This window comes from Sinocyclocheilus grahami, unplaced genomic scaffold, assembly GCF_001515645.1.
Source record: "Sinocyclocheilus grahami isolate Dianchi unplaced genomic scaffold, SAMN03320097.WGS_v1.1 scaffold727.1, whole genome shotgun sequence".
Lineage (NCBI taxonomy): Eukaryota > Metazoa > Chordata > Actinopteri > Cypriniformes > Cyprinidae > Sinocyclocheilus > Sinocyclocheilus grahami.
The window spans coordinates 195230-210029 of NW_015505906.1; the positions used below are offsets into that span (position 1 = coordinate 195230).

General features: G+C 37.8%; 1 protein-coding gene across 1 annotated transcript in view; it reads right to left on the minus strand.

Annotated features, from left to right (window-relative positions):
- LOC107560432 (dystrophin-related protein 2-like) overlaps positions 1 to 14800 on the minus strand; it is a 147131-nt gene that overhangs the window by 26463 nt on the left and 105868 nt on the right. Inside the window, exons 8-11 of the mRNA XM_016244615.1 lie at positions 9632 to 9692; positions 6416 to 6477; positions 5849 to 5923; positions 2356 to 2562 (exon numbers count right to left, since the gene is read on the minus strand). Coding sequence (XP_016100101.1) covers positions 2356 to 2562; positions 5849 to 5923; positions 6416 to 6477; positions 9632 to 9692 — 405 coding nt within the window. The remainder of the gene's footprint in view (positions 1 to 2355; positions 2563 to 5848; positions 5924 to 6415; positions 6478 to 9631; positions 9693 to 14800) is intronic.

Consider the following 14800-nt stretch of genomic DNA (forward strand, 5'->3'; position numbering starts at 1 on the left):
AGTTCTTGGACCCCTCCTCTTCTCCATATACACTACATCACTGGGTCCCATAATACAGGCACATGGCTTCTCCTACCATTGCTATGATGATGACACAAAGCTCTATCTATCATTTCAACCAGATGATCCAACGGTAGCTGCACGGATCTCAGGGTGCCTGGCGGACATCTCGGCATGGATGAAAGAACATCACCTACAGCTCAACCTGGCAAAGACTGAGCTTCTTGTCGTCCCTGCCACTCCAACTCTACAGCATGATTTCACCATCCAGCTAGGTACTTCTACAATTACGCCATCGACTTCGGTCAGAAATCTTGGTGTAATCTTTGATGACCAGCTGACCTTCAAAGTCACATTGTAAAGACTGCCCGATCTTGCAGGTTTGCATTGCACAACATCAGAAAGACCAGGCCCTTTCTAACAGAGCATGCTGCACAACTTCTTGGCCAGGCCCTTGTAATTTCTAAGCTGGACTACTGCAATGCTCTTCTGGCTGGACTTCCATCAAGCGCAATCAAACCGCTATAAATGATTCAGAATGCAGCGGCACGACTGGTCTTTAACAAGCCCAAAAGAGCCCATGCTACACCTCTCTTTATCTCCTTGCACTGGCTACCGGTTGCGGCTCGCATCAAGTTCAAGACATTGATGCTTGCATATAGAACAGCGACAGGCTCAGCACCCGCCTACTTCCACTCACTACTACGAATCTACATCCCCTCCAGAAGTCTGAGATTCGCTAGTGAGCAACGCATCATGGTACCATCACAGAGAGGCTCAAAATCCCTTTCCAGAACATTCTCATTCACCATTCCTGGCTGGTGGAATGATCTTCCCACCCCTATACGGAATGCTGAATCCCTGACAATTTTCAAACGACAGCTGACAACTCATCTCTTTCAATGCTACTTGACTTCATCTTAAATTTAAAAAAAAAAACTTTGTCTTTCTCTTTATGTATTCCTTCCCTTTCTAGCTTGTACTTATATGAACAATGCCTAAAACTTGGTATTACAACCACTTCTTGTGTCTGTTTGCCTCTTCAAGAAGAATTGCTTTATGTATTCCCCAATTGTAAGTCGCTTTGGATAAAAGCGTCTGCAAAATGACTAAATGTAAATGTAAATGTAATGACCAATAGGTCCCCCCTGTCTACACACTCTTACTACACACAAGTAAGAGCTCATGTGCTTTTTACTTTTGAAATGGCAAAGATATTGGTAACAAAGAGAGCAAGACAAACAAATTAATCAGTGCTCGCTATCTTTACATATATAAAACATTTTTAGGCAATGTTTGGGAGTTATGATGGTTGTATTCAGAGCATGTGAGCGGAGCGGGTGGGAGCGGAGTGGTAATATTTCCTTAAGAGCGCAGAGCGCCTTTCTGAAGATTCCGCTCCGCTCGCTCAATACGCTCAATACGCTCAGCGCCGCTTGCTCAACCCAGAATGCCTTTTGGTGATTTGCTTGTTCCAGATCGAGAATCTGTAGAGATCGAGAATAGTAGAGCAGTTATAGAGTTCAGATATTGTTTCAACGAAGTTGCAAGCCTTATACATAAATGTAAAGTAAAAAATCTAAGTTAAGAATGAGCAGGGAGAAGAAACTGAGAGGGAGTGCGGGGAGAGTTAGTAAAGATTCATATTGGAATCTGAAGCGGCACATTGCCAGAAAGCACGAGGATGTGCTACGCAAACATGGTGCCGCAAAAGGTGAGCTAGTTACATACCATAATAAATGAATAAACAGGTAGGCTAAGGTTATATTTGGTTGTACGGAGCCCAGATCATGACATGCAGACAATCACGGCCACGAATTTAGAATAGGCTAGTTCTCTTTTATGCTAGGACTACATTATGGCCACGAATTAAGAATTTATTTTTTCGTTTAGTCTAATTTATGGCCACGAATTAAGTATTTGTTCTCTTGTTTAGGCTTAGCTGCCACGAATTCATTAGTTCGTTAATTCGTTCATTCCCTATAGTAGGCCTAAATCGTGGATGAAAATTGAAAATATAACAATAAAGCAAAAAAATTCTAACTATTAATAATAAAATGTATAGTTTATTTTTTAGTAAATAAAAAAATACTAAAATAACAGAAAACAGTTGTATTACATTTTTGACTGTTTTGCCCCTTAAAACTATCAAAATGAATTTTAATGCAGAAATGCATGTTTCGTGCAATAAATTATTAGATAAATGTCAAGTCATATTCCAGATATAGGGTGGCCCTTTTTTGCGCAGTATGTGACTGACCAGTAAAAGTGTCTCACAGAGAGCAGGAGGGTGCAAGGTTGGTTTGACATAATTTGTGGGAGCAGGTCAAATGGGTTGTGAGTGACATTACCGTCAGTACCTGTCGTAAACATTCAGCAGCCAGTTGAGACACATGTCGACGCACAGGGGGATATTGATCAGGATGGACCTCTCCTCCTCTAGTTTCTCATACAGGGAAGTGAGAGCGTGGATGACCTCGACCACATCCATCACATGCTCGGCATGCTGCAGCTCCTGTTCTCTAAACACATCCGCCACGCTGCTCAACTTCAGCAGGTCCACTAGAAACACACACATATATAAATAGGCCAGATGCGTATTACTGTACGTGTGTGGAGTGTTAACTAATTGGATTTGACTGCTATAATATAATTTCCTCTGGCAATCTCTAGTGCGGCAGTGAGAGTATAGGGTTAAGGCTGTATGCTGATGTCATCCTTATTGGATAATGAGCTGAAATATGGAAGCAAAGGCCTTTGTAGATGCTCATTTTATACAGACATCAATCATCAGAGCCAGGCTCACAAAACAGCACCGTTTCTATAGCAGCCTGGTTATTAATTCAGTTAAAGGGGTCATATGATGTTGCTAAAAAGAACATTATTTTGTGTATTTGGTGTAATGAAATGTGTTTATGCGGTTTAAAGTTCAAAAAACACATTATTTTCCACATAATGAACATTATTGTTTCTCCTCTATGCCCTGCCTTTCTGAAAAGCGTTGATTTTTACAAAGCTCATCAGTCTGAAAAGCGAGGTGTGCTCTGATTGGCCAGCTATCCAGTGCCTTGTGATTGGCCGAATACCTCAAGCATGTGACGGATATGTTACGCCCCTTAACATACTGTGATGCCCTGTCCGGTCGGAGCGACGAATCAAAAACATGAAAACCCATTACAAATGAGGCATTTGTTGCATCCAGTGGGGACATAATTACAGCCGGTGGATTCGATGAAGTAGCGGCCGGTGGGCTTGCGGCAACCACATGTGACGACCCCGGGCTGGACTCCGCTTCGTCCACGGTGAAAGCCGATCCGGCGATCCACAGTGCAAAGCTGATGTATTCCCTCAGCGAACAGCACAGGTCAGCTCTAAGCATGACGAAGCAGATATCGTCCTCTTTTGGAAGGCCAAACAAAGTAGTTTTGCTTTCACAACGAAACACACAGTGCCTTCACGACATGGCGGCAGCAACAATAATACAGCGAGAATAAAAGTTATGCCTTCTTTCTTTGCGTGAACATTTTGGCGGCGTTATGCAAATCTTCCCACATTGTGACGTAGGTATGTGGGGGCGTCTTAGAACGAGCCGTTTTAGGTAGGCGTGGTTGACTCTTAACTTGTATAAAGAACATCTCTTTGGATTTGAGACTTTAGTCTTTGCAACTTTACAGATCTTCTTTATGCACCAAGAGCTTGTAACACTTCAAAGAGAAAGGAAAAATTGAAATCGCATCATATGACCCCTTCAAAGGCACATTATGTAAGATTTTTTAATTAAAATATCCAAAAACCACTAGAAGAGTGTTATATATTTTGCTGACTTGTGTACTTACATTAACCCAAATGTTTCGAAGAATGTTTAAATCCAGAGAAATAAGCAATTTTAACCCGCAAGGAGCGGAAGCAGTCGACTGTGGCATAATAAAAGCTCTGCTGCTTTCGAGCCGTGTGTCGCGCTCGTTCAGCGGCCTCGTTTCGCTTTGACGGCTTTCAGCTGCACCCTGCTTCATTCTATTACGTTAATAAATCATTAGCTCATCCATGAACATGATTTCTGCCCGAGTCCCATCGGATTGCATCAGCTGTGGGGATGAAGACGACAACTTCCATGATTCCACACTCAGTCACGGCGTCATCAAACTACACCTGTGTGTATTTGTTTATTTTGAATACGCACCATCCAGCGGTGAAAATTACATATTGTGCCTTTAATGACATGAACTAGCAAACCAGGAGTGCATGTATGTGTGTGTGTCTGTGAGTGAGAGAGAGAGATAGAGAGAGATAGTAACAAGCCAGCAGTAACTTGTCCTGAGAGACATTAAAAGGCACATGCCATACTCAGTGGTGGAATTTAACCTGCTTATGAAGCCCTGAACGTTTTCTCCATTAGGATGATTCTACAAAATAGGTGCCATCTGTTTTGCTTCATGCACATATGTGTAAAAAATAAATAAATAAATACATAAACAAATAAATAAATAACAGCTGATGCTGAACTTCTACTGTTATTACAGACATATTTCTAAACATTTACAAAAACAAGGAATTATTTTATTTGTTTCTTTCTTTTCACCATTTAGTGTGTGTATGTGTGTTATATTTTTGTTAATGTTAACTAATAAAAATGCTTTGAAATTCTGAGATTTATTTTAATAAACAAATAAATAAATAACAGCTGATGCTGAACTTCTACTGTTATTACAGACATATTTCTAAACATTTACAAAAACAAGGAATTATTTTATTTGTTTCTTTCTTTTCACCATTTAGTGTGTGTGTATGTGTGTTATATTTTTGTTAATGTTAACTAATAAAAATGCTTTGAAATTCTGAGATTTATTTTATATTTTGTACATGGCATTATGCTTTAAAGATGTGAACTTTTCAAGGACAAGTCTCCTCTATCACTTTATCATTTGTTTTGACATTTGTCAGTTGAGGAAAACCTTAAACCTGTTACCTTGAAGAAAATTTGTAGAAAACAAGCACCTAGTTTCACAACCTTGGGTCAAAGGTTTGCAGTGTCAAATTAAACTGTAAAACCATCAACCTGTAAACATTCTGTAGACATAATTATGTTCTATATGTGTGTGTGTGTGTGTGTGTGTGTGTGTAGCTTGAGATGGTAAATGGTGCATTTCAGTAATAGCTGAAAAAGACATTAATTTTTACTTGATTATTTGATTAAATCAGCTTATCAAAAGGGGAAAGGCACCCGTTTTATAGAATAACCCAATGGGTTCAAAGCTCTCCACAGAGGAGTCAAAGTTTGACTAGATGTTATACAGCTACATCAGTTTCCTGCTAAAATCATATTTTACTATTGATGGACATTCAGGGGCAGAATACACTCCTGAATACACTCAGAGGAAATAAAATATTTTGCAAGCAACACATAAATCACAAATATTTCATTGTATTATAACAGATTTTTTTCAGTGCCATGTTATTTTTGAATGGATCTTGAAAGTGTAAAACCAACCTACACGGGCACATTTATATTTATATTATGACCACAGTGAAGAGGCTGAAGAAAAGAAGGGAACTGCCAACGAGAGAAAGCTCCTGTCTGGACATTGGCAGATAAACCTCCACCCGCAAAGCATGTCGCAGGGGGAACAGTGGTTCATTCCTCACGCAGACTTCTTAATTACCTCCCCGAAGAAGTACAATCACACCAATTATTAGGCTTAATTAAGCTGCATAAAATCACTGGGCTTTAATGAAAAAGACAGAACAGAGGCGCACAGCAGGGCCAGCTCTGTATACGAAATTTCGCGAATAATCGATGACTTAGTAGAGGGAAAAGGGCAAACCAGTGTGGGTGCTTCTTTTTACATACATCTTAAAGCCTTCTGCACATGCCTCAGCTTCATGGCCGTCCGGTATGCAGAGAACTTGATATTGTTCAGGTCCGCTGTGAGAGACCAGCAGGGGAGATGGGAGAGGAAAAAGAGAGAATATCATTCATGAGGAGAGAAAAAAGCAGCAAAGGAATAGCTGCGCTCTGACATTAGCAAACAGAGAGACAGGAAGCAATGTGTCACTTCAGTGGGGTTGAGGGGTTTATGCTCATGCCGTGCGAGAGTGTTTGGACAACCTGCGTCATGTCGCATCAGATTAACTCACACAGTAAACACCATTTAATCATCGTTAATTAGAAGTTGGCAAAGCATTCGTAAGGTTGGCCCAGCTGCCCTTGGGTTAACGAGAGAGCTGTTGACATCTCTAGGGTGGGATGAAATATTAGGTTATAATGAGAGGTCCAGGTAAAGAAATCGAGCTCAGTGTGAGACCGTCTTCTAGTTGGTGTATTTGAGCTTGTGTATGTCCGCACTATGGTTCCCCAGTGGGAAGTAGACACATAGAAGATATAAGAGCAGAGTTTAATTGTGTTTAATTGCCTCACCCAGAGCTTGGTATAATTCAGTCATCTTTGGATGGTCCCAGCAGGTTGTCTGAGCCTGATGGCTTCAAAAGGGAAGAGAAAAAGAGCTAAGTAAGATCAGTGAAGCTAAAAATAAAATAAAAAACATAGACAGAGGAGGGAGAACACACGTGAGAGAAACATTAAAGGACTAGTTCACCCAAAATTGAACATTATCATTGTCATTATTTACTCATTTCATTATTTCTTACTTTCATTATTTATTACCCTCATGCCGCTCTAAACCAATATGACTTTGTTTCTTCGATGCAAGACAAATGCAAATTTTAATCATTATGGAGTGAAAAATTTCCCATCTGCTGCAGCTTTCTGCTTATTCAAATTTAGCAAATGGCTACGACGCACACAGGAACAGTTTTTCACCTTTTGCAATAGAACAAAAACCCCTTTTGGATTTGGAGGGGGGTGGGTGCATTAAAATTTAAATTCAGACATCATTTAAGTAAACTAACCCTTTAAGGACACGGTAAAAAATGTGGTTTATACAAAATCATAGGTTTTTCTTCCAAAAAAAAATATGTATATATAAATAAATCAAATAAAATCCATCAATTGGTTAACTTGTGACCTAACCACATACAGTACATTGAAAAACTGTTGGTGTAATATTACATTATATGTAACTTTAAAGTAAAATCCAGTCAAATTTATGTTTTTTGGAAGTAAAAAACTACAAACTTCTGTATAAATTACAGTGAAAAACAGCAAGTTCCCAAAAGTCCCTGTGTGACACAGCACATATGATTATATTTTATATGAATAATTTTGTTTCTTCCTATTTTTGTTATCAATAATGTACACTGCCATGTTTTGTGGCACATTTTCTGTTATTTAGTTAATGTTTATTGCATTTGTGTGTGTGTGTGTGTGTGCGTGTGTGTTGTGTATTACCCAAACACAAACTCATGGCAATTATTAACTTTTAGTGAATTGGTGGCTAATTTGTATGAATTTGTACATTCTCACACAATCTGCTTCCACCACAGTGACTGTTATGTTTAGGGGTGGTGAAGGGGAATTCATACAAATTTAGCACCTCGCAAAATGGGTTTTGCATGAGATTGGGTTGGTTACCCTGATGCTGCTTTGTCTTTGTGTGTGCACTGTCTGTATATGACTGCCCATGTTTTGCGGAAAAGCCTCTTATGATGATCTCTAATTCATTATGTGCCTTTTTATTTCACCAGCTGCATTAATAAAGTGCTTATCAGTTCTTTTTACGGTAAAAAAGCTTTTGATAATTCAACTAGATTTAGATAGTTCAAGTAGATTGGTATTTTAACATTATATCGCTTAATTTAATATATTAAATATTTACGTTGTAAAATATACAGGCACTAATATGCTATCCCGTAAATCTGAACATTTCCACAGTATATATATATACATACACATAGAGAGAGAGAGAGAGAGAGAGAGAGCGAGAGAGTACTCACAATCACAGTGATCTTGAACAAAGATCTCAGAGCCATTAAGTGCTTATATCCACAAGAGCTGTCTTGATGACATTCAAAGAAAAGCTCATGGCTAAACATACCTTAAATTTAAATCTAACGAACAGGCATGAACAGTAAGAGTGTCTCCACAAAGCCGATACATGCGTGCTGCATGCTTTACTGCAACAACAACCTGTACTCATGCCTTCCTCTACAGCACCAGCAGCCATGAAAAAAAAACGATCAGAGGAATAAATCATTGGAACAAATAAATAAGTGAGGGGGTCTGAAAAGGGAAGGTTTTTTAGCTGTTCACTCACTCACTCATTACCTGCGCTATCGTTTACATTGATTGGTTAATGATATGTAAACCTTCAGTTGCATCATTTTCATCCTGTGGCTTGTTCACTATGACCATCATGTCATCATTTTCTGTGACTTCAGAGATTAGTCACATGGCACTTCATGGCATTCAAAACATGAATAAATACTATAATATTTTATAAATAATACTATTATTGTATTTATTTATTTTTTATATTTTCAGTTTTCATTTTAATTTTAGTTTGTTTTAGTAATTTTATGTTTTTGTGTCATTTCTATAATATATTTTAATATATATTTATATTTATTTATCTTTTATTTTAATTTCACTTTTAGTAATTTTAGTACTTCAACTTAAACCTGTTGTTGTTTATTGCAGTTAGCTGCCAAGGCAACATTCCTAATTTAAGTGAGTTTGAGCTTTTTATTTAATATTTATATTTTATTATACTTTATGACAATTAACAAAAACGTCATAGTTCCAGCAGTTCTAACAGAAATATTACAGACTTTCTTTCTCGACTCTGCACTCCCCACACAACACTCTATTGTGCCATTTATAAACTCAAATCGCTAAAAACGCACAAAACGTGACAAAAGGAACGCCACAGTTGAAATGTTTTCTTTTTAGATCACAGTGCAATAATCTTCTGCACCAGGGATCAGTAATGAGTTTGCTCTCTATACCTGATAATCTGACATGCTCATCCCACAGTTTTACACAGTCTCTCTCGTTTCTGACACTCATAGACTGCTGATGCTTTATGGCTGGATAGGGGTGGGCGATATGGCAAAAATATCATTTCACAATTTATTTTTTTACATGTTTAACCGGCAAGGCTTTAAAGCACATGCAAATAATGGTAACACTTTACAATAAGGTTCATTAGTTAACTACATTAGTTAACATGAACTAATAATGAACTGCACTTATACAGCGTTTATTCATCTTTGTTAATGTTAATTTCAACATTTACTAATACATTATTAAAATCTTGTTAACATTAGTTAATGCACTGTGAACTAACATTAACATGTGTATTTTTATTAACTAACATTAGCGTATATTAGTAAATACAGTAACAAATGTATTGCTCATGGTTAGTTCATGTTAGTTAATATATTAACTAATGTTTAACTAATGAACCTTATTGTAAAGTGTTACCCAAATAATGTACTTTTGTGATTGCGAATAAGCAGAGTATCCCATGAGTGTAACTCTACCGCTTTGTTAACATTTGATGTGGATGTAATGTTGCGTTTTACAGTATATTGAGACGGAGGCGCCAGAACTACAACTGATAGAACATGCGCTGTAGCTAGCACTACTATATTTCTTCAAAAGCAGATCGTGGAAACATTTTAATCGTCCACGATCAAAAATCGCGATATGGCACACCCCTACGGCTGGACTTACTTGATGTAGTATGGCACTTTGTTGGGGGATATGGCACGTTCCCAAGGAATCTGCACAGAGCCTAAAGTGACAGAAAGAAAGAGGGCAATATCAATCAGACAGACATGTCGAGCATGAAAAGCTATTCTGAAAATCTCAAACGGCACCGCTCAAGGTCCTTCAAGCATACTGCTTCCACACGGAGAGGCTATTAAACAGCAGCACCTCAAAAGCATTCAAGAATGGTAGAAAGCTTTTCTGTGAGTGAAGCTTTGCAAACCTCTTTATATGGAACCCCTAAGGTCAAACACTGCTGTGCTATGATATACAAATGGTGAAAACTGAGAACTATACAGTCACTGAGGTCATTCTGGACTCTGTTTAGGGGGCTCAGCTGCTTTTACAATCTAAAATGAATTAGGTGTCAGCATCCTTAAAATTTTTCGGTTTATGTAACATTACATTAAGTATTATCCTTCCCTCTAGTCAGTGGTGGACCAAAGGTTAAGCGAGAGGACAGGGCACCACCTCGCCGCAAATACCTTTTATAAGTACACTATGCTTTTTTATTTCTCTATCCTAACACACTCTCTGCTCCAGTGAAATCACAAAATAAAGTGCCACAAAATACTAGGGCTGGGCAAAAAAATATTTTTTTTTCGATATATCGTTTTTTAAAAATGTGGTCGATTCAATATTGATTCTCAAAGGCCACGAATCGATTTTTTTCAATATTTATTTCCGCAAACATTAAACATAAGATTTACGTTAATCTTATTACTAGTCTAATCCACTAGATGTCACCCCCTTATTTGCCTTGCGCGATGTTACTACGGAGAGTCCGTCATTCATTCATTGCTTAAAGGGGTCATATGATGCTTTTTTAAAGATCATTATTTTGTGTATTTGGTGTAACAGAATATGTTGACATGCTTTAATGTTCAAAAAACACATTATTTTTCAAATACTGTACATTATTGTAAGTCCTCTATGCCCCGCCTCTCTCAAATGCTTCGTTTTCTACAAAGTCCCTCCTTCCAACAAGCGCAGTCTGCTCTGATTGGCCAGCTGACCCAGTGCATTGTGATTGGCCGAACACCGCAAGCACTCGTCGGAAATGTAACGCCCCTTACCATAATCGCGAGCTTCATCTTTCAAAATAAATGTAAAGACAGAGCCCGAAAGGGGACAGACACAGTGATGAATATGTGTTTGCTGCACACAAGCCACGGTTAAGACAGCTGACTCCACTGTGATGTGTCTTCCCCCCTCTCTTTCCAGAGTGAGGTAGATATGTGGGGGCGTGTTAGAACGAGCCGTATTAGGGGGGCGTGGCAGAGTCTTAACTTTGATAAAGAATATCTCTTTGTTTTTGAGACTAGTCTTTGCAACTTCAGGGATCTCATCTATGCACAATCAGCTTGTAACACTCCAAAGAGAAAGGAAAACTTGAAATCGCATCATATGACCCCTTTAAAATGGCAGATTCAGGTGCGTTCCCGACGTCAACACCACCTTCACATAAAAAGTCCGAGGTATGGATGCATTTTAGATTTCGCAAGCACGATGACAAAGATACTGTGGACAAGAACAAAGCTATATGCCAAACAGTTGATGGGCCCTATTGACTTGACTTCCATAGTATGGAGAAAAATATATGGAAGTCAATGGGGGACCAAAACAGTTTGGTTATCCATATTCTTCAAAATATCTTCTTTTGTGTTCAACAGAAGAAAAGAAATTCATACATGAATAAATGTTGACAGAATTTTTATTTTTGGGTGAACTATCACCCAAAAGCCAGTATTAGTTTTCCTACACCGTTCATAGGCTTGCAGCCTCCATGTTACAGCTAATGTTTGTTTTATCTTAAACATAAAATAACCTGATCCTGTTTGATCAAGGAATACGACTGTTCTGAATTTTCAGCATCAGTTTTTCATCTTACATCAAAATTCTGTCTATTCATTGTATGCATTTGAAATATAGAGTTGGGTTTTGTTTTATGGTACCCAAGTGTACCTAAAATAAAAAGTGTTTAATATACAGGTTTGTGGCTCTTAATTTCCTTTTATTAATTAACCATTTGTAATCTTATGTTCACTGTTCATTTTGTATAAATATAGGATTTGTATTAAATCTATATTCATTCATATTGTCAAATCGAATCGAGAATCGAAATCAAAAATCGAATCGGAACCGAATATCGAATCGAAAATCTAAATTGAATTGAATTGAGAGCTTGAAAATCAAAAACTAATCGAATTGGAACATCTGAATTGATACCCAGCCCTGCAAAATACACCAGCATTACTGAGCTACAGACAAACAGGTGCAATTTTAAATTGATTTGGATTATTAAAACATTATTAAGACACAAGGGGCTGAGCTATTGGCTAACAGACTAACAAATCTAACATTTAAACTATGCACTATTTTTGTTTTTGCTAACTTTTATCTGGTTCTTATTCGTCCCAGGTAATGGGTTTTGTTTTATGGTACCCAAGTGTACCTAAAATAAAAAGTGTTTAATATACAGGTTTGTGGCTCTTAATTTCCTTTTATTAATTAACCATTTGTAATCTTATGTTCACTGTTCATTTTGTATAAATATAGGATTTGTATTAAATATATATTCATTCATATTGTCAAATCGAATCGAGAATCGAAATCAAAAATCGAATCGGAACCGAATATCGAATCGAAAATCTAAATTGAATTGAATTGAGAGCTTGAAAATCAAAAACTAATCGAATTGGAACATCTGAATTGATACCCAGCCCTGCAAAATACACCAGCATTACTGAGCTACAGACAAACAGGTGCAATTTTAAATTGATTTGGATTATTAAAACATTATTAAGACACAAGGGGCTGAGCTATTGGCTAACAGACTAACAAATCTAACATTTAAACTATGCACTATTTTTGTTTTTGCTAACTTTTATCTGGTTCTTATTCGTCCCAGGTAACTGTGGTTTTAGACTCTATACTGCCACCTTTCACCCTGGATGTATGAAGTTTGCTTACTAATTGCTACTGCTTCACACCGAAGTGTTCACATTAGGTGTTTATCTTTAGTGCTTTTTCTTTGTCTCACACTACTAGGGGTTGCACAACTACTGATTTCTGCTAGTTGATTTCTTATTTAAAAAATACTTGAGTTACTCGACTACTTGTGGTTTTAGACTCTATACTGCCACCTTTCACCCTGGATGTATGAAGTTTGCTTACTAATTGCTACTGCTTCACACCGAAGTGTTCACATTAGGTGTTTATCTTTAGTGCTTTTTCTTTGTCTCACACTACTAGGGGTTGCACAACTACTGATTTCTGCTAGTTGATTTCTTATTTAAAAAATACTTGAGTTACTCGACTACTCGTGGTTCATGCTGTAAATGAAAAGACATGAAATAGTTCTTATCAATAAACGTTTAGTAATTCATAGCCTAATGCAAAAATTACATAACATACGTAAATTGTCAAAACTTTATAATTATGACATTACATATTTTAAGTTTCATGTAACAGCCAGTATTTTGCATCTGTATTTGTATCTGTAACAATCACAGAATTATTCGTATCTGTATTCGGATAAAACCAGGTGGAACTTCGTACAGTTACTTGATAAGACCGTTATGACTATCTTTTTTTTTATTACTGAACAAATATGCTGTTAAACTAAAATTATTTTTATTTTCTAAAAATAAGAGATGTCATGACAAACGTTTAGTGATCATTTGAACACGACTGAATTCATTCAAGGCGCACATTTTCATTACGCAGAATTCTTTAAGCGAGTCTTTTTTTTTGCTTCACTAAACAAATGTGCGTGTGCCACGCAAACCAGCAAAAGATAAAGAAGTAAACATGTAGGCCTAGTAGAAAATGTATCTGTATCTTAGATGATTATTAGCCTACTATTGAGAGAGAGCTGGTTTGGTTTTTGAGAGACTGAGACGCGCAAGGCGGCTGTTTGATTGGTGAGCGCGCTGTGTTTATTCAATTCATTAGTGTATCATATCGTTGCCTACGGTTTAAATCATTGCCTTTTAAATATACACAAATAATAGAATGTGTATGATGTATTATTTTAGTTGATATTACTCTTGCCAAGCTCTGATTTCTGAGAGATGCACGGAGAGGCCACAGCAATGTGGTGTTTGATATGCGCTCTTTTCATTCATAAAGTTTACATTCATTCACTTCACACACTCATTATTGTGTGACTTTAGAGGTCTGTCTGTGTATAATATTGCACTGATCCCCTGGCTCACATGTCATCTAGCAAACACCAGACTGTGCCAGCCTCAGCCGAATATTCAGGCGGAATTATTCGTTATTCGTTTTTGAAGCCATTATCCGTGCCATTCCGAATGAGGTATTCGGCTTCGGACACACCCCTAATTATTACATTACATATTTAAACACTCAATATCGTAATCCTAAAATTCACGTTGTACTTGCAAACTCTGTGCATGCATTATGGTTAATGCATGCTGGAGTAGTCGATTGTTTCTGACAGCGCCGACTAGTGGTTGAAGTAGTCGATCACTCGACTACTCGACTAGTTTATGCAAGCCCTACATACTACCAGACTTTTGTTTTTGCCCCCATTTTTCATGAGCTGAACTCAAAGATCTAAGACTTTTTCTATGTACACAAAAGGCCTATTTCTCTCAAATATTGTTCACAAATCTGTCTAAATCTGTGTTATTGAGCACTTCTCCTTTGCCGAGATAATCCATCCACCTCACAGGTGTGGCATATCAAGATGCTGATTAGACAGCATGATTATTAGGCTGGCCACAATAAAAGGCCACTCTAAAATGTGCAGTTTTATCACACAGCACAATGCCACAGATGTCGCAAGTTTTGAGGGAGCGTGCAATTGGCATGCTGACTGCAGGAATGTCCACCAGAGCTGTTGCCCGTGAATTGAATGTTCATTTCTCTACCATAAGCCGTCTCCAAAGGCGTTTCAGAGAATTTGGCAGTACAAATTCATACATGCATAAATTATGACAGAATTTGGGCCTCACAACCACAGACCACGTGTAACCACACCAGCCCAGGACCTCCACATCCAGCATCTTCACCTCCAAGATCGTCTGAGACCAGCCACCTGGACAGCTGCTGCAACAATCGGTTTGCATAACCAAAGAATTTCTGCACAAACTGTCAGAAACC